At 42.7% G+C, this 15,839-nt stretch overlaps 1 protein-coding gene across 2 annotated transcripts in view; it reads left to right on the top strand.

The window, feature by feature from the left end:
- Positions 1-517: 517 nt before the first annotated feature.
- Positions 518-15,839, top strand: part of LOC144722695 (kinesin-like protein KIF3A) — a 52,982-nt gene continuing 37,660 nt past the window's right edge. For both annotated transcript variants that reach the window (XM_078601007.1, XM_078601008.1), the window contains exons 1-8: positions 518-710; positions 4,918-5,194; positions 5,699-5,843; positions 7,704-7,788; positions 10,329-10,434; positions 10,835-10,974; positions 11,547-11,744; positions 14,344-14,518. In XM_078601007.1, the coding sequence (XP_078457133.1) occupies positions 705-710; positions 4,918-5,194; positions 5,699-5,843; positions 7,704-7,788; positions 10,329-10,434; positions 10,835-10,974; positions 11,547-11,744; positions 14,344-14,518 (1,132 nt within the window). In that variant the 5' untranslated portion in view covers positions 518-704. The remainder of the gene's footprint in view (positions 711-4,917; positions 5,195-5,698; positions 5,844-7,703; positions 7,789-10,328; positions 10,435-10,834; positions 10,975-11,546; positions 11,745-14,343; positions 14,519-15,839) is intronic.

Genomic DNA, 15,839 nt, shown 5'->3' on the forward strand with positions numbered 1-15,839 from the left:
AAATGTGCCTTGAAGAGCCATTGCCCGAAACGTCGCCAATTTATGTACGTTACATTTTAAGGCCACAGTGCCAAATACAATCGATTGCAGGAGAAGGAAGGGTGGGGAGAGGACGGCCACTGTTTCGTTGAACAAGTCTGCCTTGTTTAGCGTTATAAAGGAATGGTCATTGCCTAACGTTTGTTGATTTAGCTTCTGTGATTGGGGTACAGGCGTCGCCTACGAACACTTTGCACAGGGCCGCCGCGTGTGCGCGTTGCCATGGAGATGCGTCCGCGCGCGCCATGGCAACGGGCGGGCGGCAAGCGCGCGCACCGCGCATGCGCGGGAAGGTTCGCCCCCGCCCCCTCCCCTCACTCCAACCCCACCCCGCCCCCCACGACCAACAAAGCACTGATTCGTTTTCCCACCGCGCATAAGCCGCGCCCGCAGCCTGATTGGTCGCGGGAGCTTCCTCGCGCCCGAATCACGTGCGCGCTTGGACCAATCGGGCGTGCCGAGCGCTGAGTACGCCCGCGCGTCCGGTCTAGGAAATCTAACCTCGAAGCCGCATTAAATCAAAACACAGCCGGTTTGGAGAGCGCTCATTTAAAGCGACGTTTATTTCTTAAATGTTATCGATCAGTTTCAATAACAACGATTAATTGTCGTGTATTTGTGTGTGTGCGTATTTAATAAACGCACGGAACAGCTGAGCGACAGCGATGCCGGTAAATGCTGCTTGCACGCGACATTGTTTAATGGTGACACTAGCGCGCAGTTTCGCGTAGGCCCTGTGCATTAACGCATTACAATACCTCGGTCGCGTGGTTTACTAACGTTCATGTCGTTACTGTTAATCATGCCTTCGTTGCGGTGCTGTGCGTTGCACGATTTAAGTCGGGCGCGCGCAGACGCGTGATTATTGGCACGTCATATGGATCGGTAGCGTGTTGGGGAGCGGTGGTGCAGCGGTTAGCGCGCTGCGTTACGAACCCGCCGCCCCGAGTTCGATTCCCGCCCACGGCTAACACCCAGTGACGACTTTGTAATCGGTCCTGGGCCTCCCCTTGATCGAATCGGCCTCAAATGAGTACCTGGTGCGGTGTGTAAACATCGTCACTGGGGGAGACAAAGGCGGCCGGGCGTGGTGCTGGTCACCCACCCCACCCCCCCTCCTCGTGTGCCGGCCTTCATAGGTGCTCGCTAACAGCACTTGCCCGAACAGTCTGTTAAGCTTACACGGGGGATCTTTGTCTTGTACTGAACAGTGTCGCGAGTGATTGTGATGTCCTTTATATATTGCGGTGTGTACGTACTGTAGGGCGTATACGATATGTGTTTTAGGATGTGTACTGTGCATAATCCATATTCATCGTAGTGTGCGCTTATATGTTATTCTTTGGTTCTTTCGGTAAAGTCACGTAGGTAAAAGATTAAATAAAAATAAGGAATTCTATTCCCGACCATTGCTAGCATCGGTGGCGAGTACAATTAAAACCCGTCTTGGGCCTCTAATAGGCGAACTCGTCCTTAAATTAGTCCCCGGTCGTGATTTAAACATCAGCACTGGCCTCGCCTCATGTGTCGCTTGGGCTCCAATAAATACGCGGTAACGCTCCAATAAGCCTGTTAAAAGACGTTCTGTACTTGTACATTGTAATGCGTTTTGTAATGTGTGCTTCATTTTCTGCACAGCTGTGTATGTGCTGTGCGCACCTTTTTTTATTGTATACTGTACTGTAGTCTCTACATATGCATTGTAGGGTGTAATGTCAGTGCTATGCATATTCAGTGTGGTATGCATTGTGCGATGTACTGTTTACATTTAATTTGCATATCAATGTGTTCCGTATACATTGTGTATACTGTACACAATGATTGCAGCCTTGTGTACCGCAGTGCTTTCTGCATAGGTATGTAGTAGTGGTAGTGTGTACTGCTAATATGGACCTGCCCTTCATGGGATTCAATTCAACAATTTATTCATGTTTGTTTGCCTCATTTGTATGCTCTGTAATCCCTTTCATTTCTACCATTAGGTTCAAGGGCAAAAACGCATAAACTTTGCATGAATTGAGAATAATGTACGCACGATTCCATGCATGTGTTGTGAATATTAGAGTTAATTAAACCCGTGGATACGCGTGCGGCACAGTGCTATATGATGTGATTTAAGCAGATGACAGCCCCTTACTGTTTTTTTTATTGTATAGTCATTTATTAGGATTTAATTGTACTTAATGGCAATAGTAGTCATCCTATGGAGATGTTTATATACTGACATCGGAATGTGGGCATTTCTGGCGCAGACTTAGGGCTGTCAGCCGATAGGAGCACTGACCCATGTTACCTTGAGCAGTGGATATACCGACCTGTCTATAGTACAACTAAAAGTGGTGGGTGCAAACCATTTATTATCAGGAGACGGACTCTTTGGTTGACTGGCAATTGGGGTCATAATGTCAGTTTTTGGGAAGAGGCATATCTTAATTTTAAACTTAAGTGCCACGCCTGCCTTATTTGAATCAATATTATCTCCGGGCTGTTATTTTTGTTGGCCCACGGACTCCAACATTTGGGCCAAGTCTCGGATGTTATACCCTTCAAGAACATAATTCGTGTTGACATACGTCACTTGGTTATGATTATCCGCATAAATTAGATTCATGTTTGCCATGGTGTAATGGTAAGCACATTGGAGTTGAGAGCTCACCTGTTCGATTCCACCTTCCTTTGAAACAAGCAATGGACCAGCTTATTAAACCCCCTTTGCTGTCAACCCAGCTCTATATTTGCTACACCACACGCAATCAGCAGGCCGCGTGTGGTGGGGCAAAGTGTGGGTGCTCCCACCTCTTCCAAGATGTTTCGCCAGCGTGGAAGAGTAGGCCAAATACTGTCTAGAAAGGCTTCTTTGAGCTCCATCTATTGGAGGCCTTTCCGCCAGCAATGGCGTGGGTAACCAATTGCAGAGCTGCACCTTTACTCTTTCCCTTTACATAGCACGTGTAATATAGTATATACCATATGTGTAAGTTGGGCATTGATTGTTGTCTGAGGGTTAATTCTTTGCCTCACAAAGGACTCTTTGCTCTGAGACCAAGATACACCAGAAAGGAAGCCTCCAACCCCCATTTCCTACAGTCTGTAAATTATTCACTTTTTTAAAATGGCATTCTTGTGTTTAACCAGTGCAGAGACCATGTTACATGCTCTTGTATACACCAAATGTAATGCAGTGGCCAAGGCTTGAGTCACCAAATGTAACGATGCATTGTTAACGCCGAGGAACTAGCCTGTGTTATCCATCTTTTATTGCACTCAACGTGCACAGCGAAAGGACCGTCAGTGTGGGCAAAATAATCCATAACAGTCCGAACATTAACAGAGTGCAATATGTTTGTCTAGCATGGCAAATTTTCAGTTTGGCATTCGGACAGACTTTAATTAGAACTTGTTTTATGTTTAATGTGAAATGCAAAACAGCTCTTTCTCCTTCTGCACTATTAAAATGCCATTTACAGTCCACGATAATTGCACTGCAACATCTAACAGAGCTAGCTTTTCCCTGTGTGCAAGGGTTCATTCACGCCATGTTTGGCCTACTGGCATTGTGGGTCAAGCATACGTACTATCAAAGGTATTTCATATGTGAAGGTGTCCTAATCAGAGGGGGGGGGGGGGGGGTGAAACATCGCATGGCAAGACTACACCTTTACCACCAGAATATGGCAAATCAAAGCCAGTGCTTTTTTTATTTTTTGCATTTTGTTCTCGAAAATACATTTTAGAAAAACTATTATTTAAGTAATTGAATATGTAAATGTACAAACATAGTATATATCTTCGTTGGTGTTCTACCTTAGCAATAGGTCCTTGGCTGTCATCTTCTCCATCCTTTCAACTCCCAATCCTTGCTCTTCATTTCTTTCCTATCCATTCTGCCATAATATTCTTCATAAAACCATCTCCTCGTAATTATGTGTTCAATATCATACTTTCTCCTTCTAATGACGTCTGTCGTTCCTATTTGGTTAATGCCATTGAAGATTGCTTCACTGGTCGTCTTCTCCTATCCAGCTTACTTTCTGCATCCTCCGACCGTCTTGCTTCGTCCTTAGTGTCTACGTTCCTGCTCCATATAAAGCTACGCTCCACACAATTGTCTTCACTCTCTTTACCGTTTCACTCATTGTTCTTGTCGACAACTTTATTTTTTAATGTCCGCTTTCACCACCAATTCTCGATCTAATTTTCCGCATCCCGCTACACACCGTCCATCTTTGGCGATCTGAGTGCCTAAGTACCTGGATGTCTTCACCTGTTCTACCAATTGACCATCATTCTGGATATTCAGCCTTCCTCCACCTTCCCTTGATATTCCCATCACTTTAATCGTGTTTACATTTATCCTCATACCACTTATTTGGAATGTCGTGTAACCCATCCATGAGCCTTTGCAGTTCTTATTATCTGATTGCCCATCATCCCTTGATCAATAGAGAATTACAGTCCAACATTTTTTGTTGCATTGCCCTCAACTGACTACCACATAGTCCTGCAAGCACTATAGCAACCTGTGCGTGCAGCGTGGTCACCCATTCAAGCGCTGTCCAGGCGCAATTCCACTTAGCTGACGATATTTGATGAAAGATAGTGTATTCTGGGCGATTTGGTAATAGACTCTACAAGTAGTTAAAGGCCACAACAAACTACTCATGCTTGCCCACAGTCACTTTGCTCAACGGTGCTGCTTTTCCAACCTTTTTTCCCTTTGTAGTGCAACAGAAAGGATTGCACTTAACCTATCATAATTTTTATCCATGAAAAACAACAGATAAAAGTCCCACTACATCGACAATCGGTTTGCTTTTGCTTCCAGACATTTTTGCTTCGGAAGAGTCTTCATCTTTTTTTGCGGTGTGGCATGCACAGGCCAATAGGTCGGAAAAGTCGGACTCTGGAGGGGACAACGTGAAGGTGGTGGTGCGATGCCGCCCCATCAATGGCAAGGAGACTGGAGCGGGCCACCGCATGGCCGTCCTTGTGGACGAAATGCGAGGCCAGATCGCCGTGCAGAGACCCGACTGCAACGATGAGCCGCCCAAAACGTTCACCTTCGACACGGTGTTTGGGACCGAGAGCAAACAGGTGGACGTGTACAACCTCACGGCGAGGCCCATCGTCGACTCGGTGCTCGAGGGATACAATGGTGAGGGGATTGGAGTTTGGCAGGATGGTCCCAGGTGCTGAGCAATGAGCGGCAAATAAATATTTAAAATGGCGATTGCTCGTGCCTATTTCGGCTAAATTAAGACATTTCCTTCGCTTCGTGTTAAATTAAGTTGAAGATCTTTTATCCTGCCAAACAGCTAAATAGGGAATTGATTTGCAATCAGCGTTTATTGGCTTTCAAAGTGTATCCTGTTTGCGCTAAACTCTCTGGCTGGGTGTTGTTCATTACTTATGTTTACTTTTGTTTTATTTTTACTCACTAGCATTACATTTTGAATGCCGCTCTGCTTTTTTCACGTGGAGTTATTTTTTCCTGTATAGAATTACAACATTGACAGGTTTTTTTAAGACTTCCATTTTCCACCCCTGAGTAGTTTCCTTCAATGTCTACATTTTATTATCAACTATTCAATTTCAAGTTTTTTAATTTTGGTTGTGTACTTAAGCCAATCTAACCAGTTATTTTTTTACATTTCTCAAGGTACAATATTTGCCTACGGGCAGACGGGGACTGGTAAAACCTTCACCATGGAAGGCATTCGAGCTGTGCCAGAACTGAGAGGCATCATCCCAAACTCATTTGCACACATTTTCGGCCACATCGCCAAGGCGGAGGGGGATACCAGGTTTGTTTTCTGAGAGCTGTGTTCCAAAGCCTGCTGTGCAACAAACAAACAAAAAACGTGTGCTCGAGTTAATACGACACAATTTCAACGCCAATGAGTATGCAGTTTATATTTTCTGAAATGTTATCTCGTGAGTGTGTCATTCTGAATAATACCCTTATGCGGTGAATAATGAATCGGTTGAGATTTTCCATATTTTTAGAATGCTGCATATCTATCGTGGTGTCCTCAAAATAATGCATGGCCGTGACTGAAATGCTTGTTGACACATGAGACAATAGCCAGGCAAGATGATTTGCATTAACACTCTGTTGCTTGTAAGATGTTCCAAAAAGTGTGAATCTAGTTTAAGTGAGAAGCTGTAACAATTGAGAGCAAGTGCAAAGCTCCACACTATATTCGAAGTTTCAAGCAACTTGGAACATTTTTGGCTGTTAAGATGTTTATATTTTAGAGCATGTGGGTAACATATTGCTGGCATTGCTTGCTTAACAAAAGCATAAAGGCCCATTTTTGGGAAGGAGAGGGCACCGTGACATCATTTGACTCGATATCCCTTGCCAGGTAAAGTGTTAAAATAAGAAAAGCGCCACGGTTGCCAGGCTGCGTGAAAGCGAATCGCGGCATGGTTCCAGCACTGGGCCGAGGCAGCGGAGCAGCTCCCGTTGCGCAAAAAGGAAGGCGTGTGCTGCATGTGGCATAGAGCCAGAGCAATGCTTACCCTTCCCTAGGACAGATGCTAATGGCCAGAGCAATGCATCGCTGCATAAATGCGAGTGCGAATCTCAGAGGAGCTGATTATCACGTGAAAATGGAATAATTATAGGCCTGGCAGTCCTAGCGAGGGCTCTGTAGGCGCGCGCTCTTCCCTTTCAAGCTCGCGAGCGGTGCTGCGATTTTTCCCAGAGCCCGCCCGCCTGTCTGATTCGAGCCGGGAGATGTGCCTTTCATTGCTGAGTGATGATGTCAGGCGGCTTGACAGCGGCACAGGCCACCGTGTGGTTTGCTGTAATTGAGGAGCTTGTCTGCCCCTCTCTCGCAGGGGCCCCATGCACATGCTTTGAGTTCTAATGAGGCTTTTGACTGCCAGGCTCTGTCCGTGTTGTCACAAAATATGCTCAACTCGAGCCTCGTTCCTGGTGCACTAATTAATTTTGCACGTCACTTTTTGCAAGCAGAAGAGCAGCTTGTTCTCTTCAAAGTAGTTTTTCAAACAAACATTTCTGTAAACTTTGGCATTTTAGACAGTGTAAACCATGGACATTTTATGTTAAGATAACAGTTTAAGTCGGGGTCAGTTACATTTCAAGAGCTTTATATTTGCACCTTATCATCGCACGTAAGAAATGGAAGTGGTGTTGGGAGTGATAGCTATGATTAATTTTATCATGTAAATAATGTTAATTGGACAGATTACTCTAAACTTCTGTAAAGAATCGTTTTTACATTCAAAAACTTTACATCATGCTTAACGTTTCACCACATTGTGTAGCAAGTTGTGTTGCAGCACACGGGATTCATTTTAGCATTCACAACATTAAATTTGGTTCTTCTAGACTCACAGCATTATTTAACATAGACTGGCCTGCCTCAATTAGCCTGGAGAGGGAAACATTCGGTAGGCATGCATGCGGCAAGCCCGCTTCTGTGGATTGTTAGTGCTGTGCACCGCACATCAGATAGCCGCTGCATACACACACACACATCATCTGCATTGTCCTCGGTATGCAGCTTCACGGGCTAGTTTGCATGTCAGCACGCATGTGCATTGACAGAGACTTGACAGCTCGTAAGAGGGAGAGGGAGGCATAAGGGCCGCTCCCCTGACTATTGCATTTGTTTCATCTCGCCTGTCGACAGGTTTCTGGTGAGAGTCTCCTACCTGGAGATCTATAATGAGGAGGTGAAGGATCTACTGGGGAAAGACCAGACGCAAAGGCTGGAGGTGGGGCAGGGGGTGTTTTTTTGTGGTTTGGTGGGGGGGTGGGTTGTTTGGCTGCATGCTAACCCTTCCCATTCATTGCCTCACTCCCATTAGCAATAATACAACTAACCATGAGTGTTTTTTGAGGACAAGGAGGCGTCACAGTCTTATTGTACAGAACACTGTCCACTCTGTGCGTTACACTGTAATTGGTCATTGAGCTGGCATGAATTGGAAATAACAGGTGTTTTCATCCGAGAAAATTTACACTGCGATTGCCTTCTCATTCATGCGCATTGCCACTGCTAAGCCCCCTTACACTTTCATTATAACAGTCGCCACGGTAATGCTGTACGCACATACAACCCTGTGACAGTCTTTTGGTAATGCATGCCTACAGATGTGTAACACTTGTAAGCGGAGGGGATTATTACATGAAGAAAAAACAGTAAATGTGCTTGAATGGATTTCCTCGCTTACAATATAACTGTTGCATAAAGGCCTGCAGACATTTATTGTTCTCCCTGTGGTTCGCGCTTTACGACTGATGAGCGGGTATAACACTTGCATTTCTGTTTCCACGGCAGATACACAATAGTATTCCTTTACAGTACAGTTATTTTACAAAGATTAAATGGGTTGTATTATGTATTTTACCTGCTATGGGAATGTAAAATAAATTACTTGATCAAAACCAAGGTGCGAAATAAAGGCATTTACATTATAAACAGCACTCACGATAAAAAATTGTGTAATCTTAAAAAAACGTACACATTTGGGGAACTCATGAAATAAACTAATTCGATAAATTTGGTGCTCAAGAATATTAAGTGAGGGGAATTTTTTTTAAATAATTCTAAAGGCAGTATACTCGACAATATTGCACACCATGGACATGTTTCTATGATACGGATTGTTTTTTATGGAAATTAAAATTATTGGTGAAGCCTACATAACAAGTGGTGAATTTTCCCATCACATAGTGGTCTGCATAGGAAGTGCCGATCTTTATTACTTGTATGGAACGAAGATGAAATGTTTCTTGTCTCCAGTTTAGAGGGCATATTACTAAGTGATGCACTAACAGTGAGGGTTTTTATTTAATTTAACAAGTTAATCTTGGCATTGTTGAACAAATTCAAATTTGACATCAAAAATATAATTTTACATACCTGTCATATGACACGTGCAGGAATTGAATTATGTAAAGTGTATATCATTGTATATTGATTGTTTTAAATGAATAAACATCAGTCATGATCTATTTACTTCTGGATGAAGGCCTTCCAATGTCATCTCCATCCCTCATGGTCTTGCAATGTAAATCTCTCTCGCTTCTGCGCACGTGCTGATATCATCGCTCCATGGCGGTCATCCTCTCGGGCATGTTTCCGGCTCTGGTTGCCACTGTCCCTAGTCAACCCATCGGCAATCATCACTTCCATAAATGTTTCTTGCCCAAAGCCCCACGTACTCGCGTTAGCAGTTGATATAACGTACGTAATTTGTGTATGCATTCTAAGCCATATGTTCCTCTTTCACCTCTCCGTGCTTTTTTATACTTTTCAGCTTTTGATCCATGTACTTTTCCAGTCTTGTTTCTGAATTCACGGCATGGAGGAAAAAATACAAAAGCACGCAAAAATGCTCTGGCGTCACCTCTTTCATAATTTGGATCCCAGTGGACTTTTGATAATTACCTTTTAATTTAAGATACCTTAAATGTATAGCTAATTAAAATTCCTTCATGGGCTACAGCTTATGAATTGAGAAATGTTTTAGCTTTGGCACCTTAAAGCAGGTCAGAATTGGAAAGGTGGATAACTGTATAAAGTATATACATCCTTGTCTGGTTATTGAAAATATATGATAGGTCTCAAGGTTACAATTCAACATGTTCGTAAGATTTTTCGATTTAAAGCTTTCGTGACTGCAGGGATTCATCTTCTTGGTTTTTTCGGTAAAGTCACGTAGAAGGGAAGTAATAAAATAATAAAAATAAAACATAATAAAATGAAACAATTCTCACGACGTTTCGGCCACAACGCAAGCAGCCGTCCTCAGGTGAAGAATGAGACACTTCAAGCTAGGAATTTACATATAAGCTGGGTTGGGGGTGGTAGAAGAGCGCCTTAACAAAAAGAATGTGCATATCAAGATGAGTTTAGCATATACATGGGAAATGCCCCCCCGCCCCCTGCGCATTTCCCATGTATATGCTAAACTCATCTTGATATGCACATTCTTTTTGTTAAGGCGCTCTTCTACCACCCTCAACCCAGCTTATATGTAAGTTCCTAGCTTGAAGTGTCTCATTCTTCACCTGAGGACGGCTGCTTGCGTTGTGGCCGAAACGTCGTGAGAATTGTTTCATTTTATTATGTTTTATTTTTATTATTTTATTACTTCCCTTCTACGTGACTTTACCGAAAAAACCAAGAAGATGTTCGTAAGAATTAGAGAGACAGCATTGCAGTAGATATTCAATGTATTTGTTTAGTTTCTTACAATCAGAGTGAATTCTGGCTTAAGCTTTTCCACCATTGGGATTCTTGTGGCAGGTGAAGGAACGTCCCGATGTGGGTGTATACGTTAAAGACCTGTCTGCGTTTGTGGTGAACAATGCCGATGACATGGACCGGATTATGACCTTGGGGCACAAAAACCGTAAGTGGAAGGGCATTTGCGCGGTCTGCTCATTAGAGGTTATTTCACAGTGATGGCTTTGGGCATTGCTTTTCTGAACGTCAGCCTGGTATATGAAGTGCTGTCTGCCTCAAACTTTATGTTAAGATGATGATCTATCCAGATGTGCCCTGCTACATGGAAGTAGCCTCATATTGCTGCAAGTCACTTTTTTTGACAGTAAAAGATTCATGAATTGTGTCCAGGCTAGTTTAAACTTTTTCTTTGTTTGAATGTTGTTTCTTGTACACACTCGATCAATAACATGTCAAGAATTTTTTTTGGTTATCGGGCTCGTGCCAAGCTGCCTAAGCTCGCAGAGGTGTGAGATTGTTTCAGCGTTGCCACAGTCGAGGCTGATCCCCGTACTGTCTTGCCACAGGTTCGGTGGGTTCCACCAACATGAACGAGCACAGCTCGCGTTCCCATGCCATCTTCACCATCACCATTGAGTGCAGCGAGAAGGGCGTCGATGGCAACATGCATGTTCGCATGGGAAAGCTTCACCTTGTTGACCTCGCGGTGAGTATAAGCCCCATGTACAAGTACCATTCTAAATTTAAGGCACATATAAATGTGTTTTTTATGTTGACACTTGCCAGTGAAAAATGTTTCAAATGGATACTCCTGTGTTTGCCATTATATTGCGGTCAATTTCAGTGTTTAAAATAATGTGAAGGAAGTGTAACTGCTTGCCTCGTCGGTGGTGTCCAGTCCAGATTAACCCTGGCCAAAGAACTTTGTTCATCTCACTTTTGGATTAAAGCCTCCCCACACCACATTGGATATGGGGGTTGTACATTGCGTATCAGGGCCCCTGACTTAGTTATCGCTCGTCACTGGCATTAGCCGTAGCCGGGAATTGAACTCTGGTGACTGGGTTTATAGTACAGTATTCAAAGTGCTGTACTGCTCTTATCCAACCAATATTTAGAATCGGTGTAAAATATTTCTGTGGGTAGACGGCAAGGTGGACAAGAGTGTTGCCTCATTTGAATCGGTGATATATTGACTGTCAATAGACGGTCCATGATAATGTTCTCTGATAACCATAATTCACAGTACAGTAACATTCACCTTCATGCCCACGCCAGGGGTCTGAGCGTCAAACAAAGACTGGGGCCACCGGACAGCGTCTCAAGGAAGCCACCAAGATCAATCTGTCACTGTCTACCCTCGGGAACGTCATCTCCGCACTGGTCGATGGGAAGAGCACCCACGTACCCTACCGCAACTCCAAGCTCACTCGCCTTCTGCAGGACTCCCTGGGGGGCAACTCTAAGACAATGATGGTAATTGTTGTGACTTCACTAAGAACGGTTTGCATCCGGGATGCCACTAAAACCATTCACTCCGTCAGGATCATTGATCATTAATCCATACCCTATATTGCACATTGCTGTGGAACAGCTTGCGTACCACTTTGTGGGAAGTCGGCTGAGGTTATCGTATGAATATATTTGCCCCAGCCATAGAAATGTGGAACTTCTGCCAATTACTCAGTTCTATAAGAAGGAGAGTAGCACTGCACCATGTTCTTTACAGTGTCAAACCGCTGACCTTTTTACATGGCGGGATAGTGAAGTCAATTCTATCACATCGCAGCCAACTCGCTTCAATATCTGCCCCGTGTGAACATGTGTCATGCTGCACTTAAGACAACATGCACATCCATCTCTGGAAGGTGGACTATGTTTACTGCAATGGTTTTAAATGACTCTCCAAGTGGACCCAAAGGGGCCAAACTACTTCCCACTGCTCATAGTGCCACAATACATGAATACTCTATTACTTATTACTATTAAATAAACTTTTTTTTATGTTTTATAATTCTTAATACAATCTGTCATTTAACAATGTGATTTATAAGTTTTGAAATTGACCGAAAGAACCAAAGAGTATGGATTCCTGCAGTCACGAAAGCTTCAAATCAAGATTGTTGTTGTTGTTGTTTTTATTATTAATAGCTGTGTTTACATTATTCATAGTTTTAAAAAGTTGCGTTACGATGGAGACTGGATAATGGTAATATGGTTCAAGTGCATGATGCTCATGGCTTTGTTAGGATTTCATGTTGCAATTATCGCCTGGTGATGTGATCACAGGAGGTACGAGCAGTACACATAGGTCAGGGCTTCTCCTTTCATGCTAAATTCGATTTCCTCATGTGAATCTGAGATTGCAACCAAATAGTGAATTTGCTTGCCATGTAGAAGGCCATGAAAGATAGCCAGTAGAAAATGCAAGAATTGAAAATAATGCAACTTATTCACTTCTCCTGATGTATACAATTGGTGGTTTCTCTTTTTAAAACATATCTTTGAAGTTCGAAATTTGACTTCCGTGTTAAAAGGTGAACATTTAGCTGCGACTACATCCCTGCTTTAACGCAACATGGTCCATTTTTGGTATATTTTCATTTTTAATTATATTTTTTCAAAATAAATTTCAGTAACATGTATTGTCCAATCAAGTAACATGTGAAGAGCAAATAATTGCAAGCATTTACTAATCTGCTAAACTGATGACTCGCATTCAATTTTTAGTTTGATTTTCTTGTACTTTAAATAAATACTAAGTCCCTGCAGCATGTCCTGGCCATAGCTTCTGTGTCAGCCATATGCCTTGATCATTATACACTCAAACATTTTATAAAGTCTACTTAATTTTATGTTGATTTGGAATTAATGAATAGCTGAAATGAGGACCCTGGTTACAAAAAGATAAAAAAGATGCTAAGTGGGTATCCGCGGGTCTGTATTTTATATATATATATAACGCTGTGGATTCTGGCTGACAAAAATAAATCACATGAGGGTTGGGTAACATCAAGCATACACACTTCGGGCAGCACCGACTGTGGTGCTCTCTGACCTCGTTTCTCAAGATTTCACACCTCAAAAAAATCCCGCCTTGACTCTGCCTCCCCCATTTTCCAGTGTAATTAGTTCTGTGGGGATTTCAGCCAGCAAATAAGCTTCATTATCACGCTGGCGGTGGGGGAGTGTGTATCGGGGGGTTGGGGGATGGAACGGAGGCGATGTGCAAAAAAAACTTATTCAGGGGAAGGAAAAAAAGTACCTGGGTGGTGGAAAAAGCGTGCCTTTTCTCGTCAGTGCATTAAACATGACGATTTAAAATTTATCAGGATGCAGAGGCATGTCTCCCAGGTCCACTCTGCAACCCAGAGCCAAGTTCTGAACCTGTGATGTTCTGGCCTGTGATAGGCATCCGCAATGAATCTCTGGTCTGCCATCCCGGCTATACTGTTAACAAAAGTTGGTTCGAAACTTGCCATGCAAAAAGCTGTGTACTTAATCCCACATCATTTCACACCTGCTGTCTGTTTTCCCCTTTAATTTCGTGTGCGCTATTGCCCTCCACACTTGCTCCTTTTAATTATAATGACTGACATTTGGACTTTAAAAAATAAACTACGTAATAAAAAAAAAATGTACAAAGCACAAACTTTATTAAATTACATGTTCATTTAGTTGCATCTTTAATTGCCTGACAACATAATTTCACAGTGAAATGCCATTTTGGACATCTGTATATTTTTTCGCTAAAATTGGCAGCTTGTTCTTTAGAATTTTGTAAATATGCAATATAACAAATGTAATAATGTTCATTAGGTTTGCAAATAACGCTTGTCAGTTAGTCTCGGTGGCCTTTAAGCAAATGCACCCTACGCTGGCCGAGCGCAAATAAAATAGAACACTTTGCCACGGCAAAACGATATAAGCCGCGCCGCATCTTCACGCTTAAAGCAACATCCGTGCCAATGCAAATTATTTTTGTGGGAAATTTAACGCGTCGTGCTCACACCAAACTCGGGGGGCATTCCCGCAGAATTACCAAAAGTGTTTTTGAATCTCATTTTGTCCACAGTGTGCAAACATTGGACCGGCAGACTACAACTACGACGAGACAATAAGCACACTGCGCTACGCCAACCGTGCCAAGAACATCAAGAACAAGGCACGCATCAATGAGGACCCCAAGGACGCACTGCTGCGCCAGTTCCAGAAGGAGATTGAGGATCTGAAGAAGAAGTTGGCGGAGGGTCAGTGCTGCCGAACCACGAGCACAATTCTAGTTTCCACTGCTGCCGCCTCTCTCGCGTTCTGACGACGATGTAGCTGTAGTCAAAGTGGTAAACGTGGTATCGCTGTTTAATTGTGTTATTAAATATATATCTTCATGGCTTTTAGGTGATTACTAATATTTTGTTACTGTACGAAGGGATACATGCTGGCATTTATCGTAAAAACTGAATTCGATTTTTGTGTATCTCTACCTGCAGTAAGGGAGATACTTACACAGCAGGAATGAAGGAATTATTTCAAAATATAATTCATCCTTGCCGGCTTTATTTTTACTTTAAGGTGCTATTTTTTAGTATGTTAGAACAACCGTAATTGTTTAAAAATGCCCAGCTACCCAATGTGTTGTGAATTTGTTGGTGGTACCGGATATATCCTTTTTAAGTATACTTTGTGGATACAAGCAGAACACTATGATGACAACATGACTTTAATGCATATATTACAGGGGAAAATCTACACAATGAGTGCATTGTGGGATTATTCTCACGTGTTGTGAAGTTCAGCTTTAATTAACTGCTCACTTTAACAATGCTAGTGGTCTTGTGTAACGAAATAAGAATGAAAATGTGTTCCATTTGTCTGAAATGTGGTTTATGCTCAAAATAGTTCATTGAAACTTTACAGCCATTTGTCAATCTCGGATGGTTTGAGGTCTCCCCCTGCCTTTTGATCACGTGGGGTTTGTTTGACCGCACGTGACCACGCACAGCAGTGTGGGTTCATAAAGACGGGGGTCTGGACCGGTTGTGATATCACTCACCGCTGACGTAGGCATGATGGGAAATTGAACTCAAGTTGTCTGATTAAGTGAAGTGTGATAACAATGGTAGCACTCAAACTTCTGAGGGTAGAAATAATTTGAACCAATACTAAATGTAGGACTTGCTTTAACTCTAGATACAGTCACAGTAACGATAACATCAAAGTGCACAATTTATTGTAAATCGCACATGCAAGTGTATCTTTCATGTAACTACATGGTTAAAGCCTGCAGTGTGCTATTTTAAAATTCAAAACCTATCCTATAAAATCACATTTCTCACGAGCCCAGCAATATTTGAAAGCCAGCACAAAATAAAGTTTGATGACATTTAACTTTGAACTTTATTACGAAGTCTGCCTGACAATATTTTCCATAAGGGATCAACAGAGTAGATTATTTTTGAACAACATCTATTTTGCTAAAGGAAGTGCCTTACCGAGTTAATTAGTTGAAGGTTTCATTGGGCCAGTAACCGTGTCAAGTTGCATAGTGTAATCGCAGTGATTAAACTACCA

The sequence above is a fragment of the Lampetra planeri genome, chromosome 15, assembly GCF_965212315.1.
Source record: "Lampetra planeri chromosome 15, kcLamPlan1.2.h2, whole genome shotgun sequence".
Lineage (NCBI taxonomy): Eukaryota > Metazoa > Chordata > Hyperoartia > Petromyzontiformes > Petromyzontidae > Lampetra > Lampetra planeri.